The sequence below is a fragment of the Palaemon carinicauda genome, chromosome 34, assembly GCF_036898095.1.
Source record: "Palaemon carinicauda isolate YSFRI2023 chromosome 34, ASM3689809v2, whole genome shotgun sequence".
NCBI lineage: Eukaryota > Metazoa > Arthropoda > Malacostraca > Decapoda > Palaemonidae > Palaemon > Palaemon carinicauda.
In genome coordinates this window covers 76,460,922-76,463,421 of record NC_090758.1, presented here as the reverse complement: position 1 = coordinate 76,463,421, position 2,500 = coordinate 76,460,922, and the positions used below count along the sequence as shown (strand labels likewise).

Sequence of the window (2,500 nt, the reverse complement as noted above, 5' to 3'; positions counted from 1 at the left end):
AATGCATTGAATTCCAATAGGAAAGATATATGATATGATAGCACTTCTCATACATTGAATGATATACCAAATATGTTAAAAGAGAGATATTGGGTTGGTGAAAGTCGTAAAAAACTGCATGGTATAGTGAAAGCTACATAATAAATATTTCTAATGCCATGGATTCCAATAAGAAAGATATATGATATGATAGCACTGCTCATACATTGAAAAATATACCAAATATGTTAAAAGAAAGTTATATGGAAGTCTTACTCATACATTGAACAATATACCAAATAGGTTAAAAGAAAGTTACGTGGAAGCCTTACTCATACATTGAATAATACACCAAATAGGTTAAAAGAAAGTTATAGGGAAGTCTTACTCATACATTGAATAATATGGAAGCCTTTATATATAACCCACCATACTTTAAAATGGGGAAAGACAATCTTAAAACTTGTTTTATTCCAAACAAACTTGAAGATTGATCTTCAATAAATGAGGAGAGATACCAATAGTTATGAGTTTCTTGTTTCAAGAACTTTCATATGACAGATTATGAGTTTTGTTAACTTTAAATTCAGAAAATGGCTGATGCATCACGCCATATTAATAACTTTTTTTCTATTAAGAATTGATTGATAGGGAATTATTATTTGGAGTGATTTGTTTTTTTGAGGGGAGAGGAGACACTAGTGAGACACTAGTGAGACACTAGTGAGACGCCAGTGAGACACTAGAAGAGTTGGTAGACCCAGGCCGACATGGTTGAGGACTATGAAGCGTGAAGTAGGAGATGATGTATGGGGAATTGGATTGAGAAGACACTTGGGAGAAATGAAATCTGCGGAGAGAGAGAGAGAGAGAGAGAGAGAGAGAGAGAGAGAGAGAGAGAGAGAGAGAGAGAGAGTTACTGTTATTCAATGTTTTCTTAAGAGATTCGTATAATGTAAATGATTTATGTAAAAAAAGATAGAAAAAAGCTTGAGAGAGAGAGAGAGAGAGAGAGAGAGAGAGAGAGAGAGAGAGAGAGAGAGAGAGAGAGAGAGAGAGAGAGAGAGAGAGAGAGAGAGAATCACTATTTTCCTTGTCCATTTCTAAAACAATTATTCCTTTACATTCTCCAAGTTCTTTTTCCGTATATTACATCTCCAACCTGCAATTTTTAAAGCTTATCTATTTTTTTTTTTATTATTTAGTCAATTTTCATAATATTTTTCCCTTTACTTCTTACTTATCTATCCCTAAAAAGTATTTTCGTACTTATATCTATATGGTTCACTTACATTTTTACTCACTTTACCCAAATATTGTATTCTGCTATGTCAGCATATTTCCAATTCTCTCCCTCAGACAATTCCTAATAATCCTTCCCTCCTTCAGGATCTCCCAGGCCTAAGGTGACCTGGTGGGATGGTAAACTACTGCTGGACAACACTAGCGAGGTCATGTCAGTGGACTACACAAGCAACGACCTGGATTACCCGCCCTTGACCCGTCGGGATTTCAACAAGACCCTCAGATGCGTCGCGTCTAATTCTGACCTCACGGGGCCTGTTTCGGTCTCGATCGGTATTGATATGCATTGTAAGTGAAGTTAGGTTTTGTGTCGTTAGGTTGGGTTAAGTTTTGGAAGGTTTGATTAATTTTCTTGAATAGAAATGAATATTAACTTGATACAGGATAAGATTTTGAGATACGTCGTGACCATGACTGGTTTTGGTCTCTATTGATATTGATATGCAATGTAAGTGAAGTTAGGGTATGTGTAGTTAAGTTAAGGTAAGTTTTGATAGGTTTAACTGATTATCTTATATAGATATATATCTTAAATTAATATAGGATAAGTCCCTGAGATACGTTGCGTCTAATTCTGACCTTACGCCTCCTGTTTTGGTTTCAATTGATATTGATATGCACTGTAAGTTAAGTTAGGGTACGCGTAGTTAAGTTAAGTTTTGATAGGTATGACTGATTGTCTTATATAGATATACATCTGAAATTAATGTAGGATAAGACCCTGAGATACGTCGCGTCTAATTCTGTCTTGACGACTCGGGTTTTGGTCTTGATCGGTATTCATATACACTGTAAGTTAGGTTAGGTTGTGTGCCGTTAAGTTGAGTTAAGTTTGACTGATTACCTTGTATAGATATGCATCTAAAATTGATATAGGATAAGACCCTGAGATATGTGGCGTCTATCTGACCTCACGACTCTGGTTTCGGTTTTGATGGATATAGATATACACTGTAAGTTAAGTTAGGTTATGTGTAGTTAAGTTAAGATAAGTTTTCTTATGTTTGACTGATTATATTATATAAATATGCATCTAAAATTAATATAGGATAAGACCCTGAGATACGTCGCGACCATATCTGATCTGACGACTCTGGTTTCGGTCTCTATTGATATTGATATGCTCTAAAAGTTAAGTTAGGTTGTGTGTCGTTAAGTTGGGTCAAGTTTTGGAAGGTTTGATTGATTTTCTTATAGCTTTGAATCTTAAATTGAT

At 35.0% G+C, this 2,500-nt stretch overlaps 1 protein-coding gene across 1 annotated transcript in view; it reads left to right on the top strand.

Annotated features, from left to right (window-relative positions):
* LOC137627042 (uncharacterized) overlaps positions 1–1,566 on the top strand; it is a 29,661-nt gene extending 28,095 nt beyond the window's left edge. Inside the window, exon 5 of the mRNA XM_068358024.1 lies at positions 1,369–1,566. Coding sequence (XP_068214125.1) covers positions 1,369–1,384 — 16 coding nt within the window. The 3' untranslated portion in view covers positions 1,385–1,566. The remainder of the gene's footprint in view (positions 1–1,368) is intronic.
* The last annotated feature ends 934 nt before the right edge of the window (positions 1,567–2,500 follow it).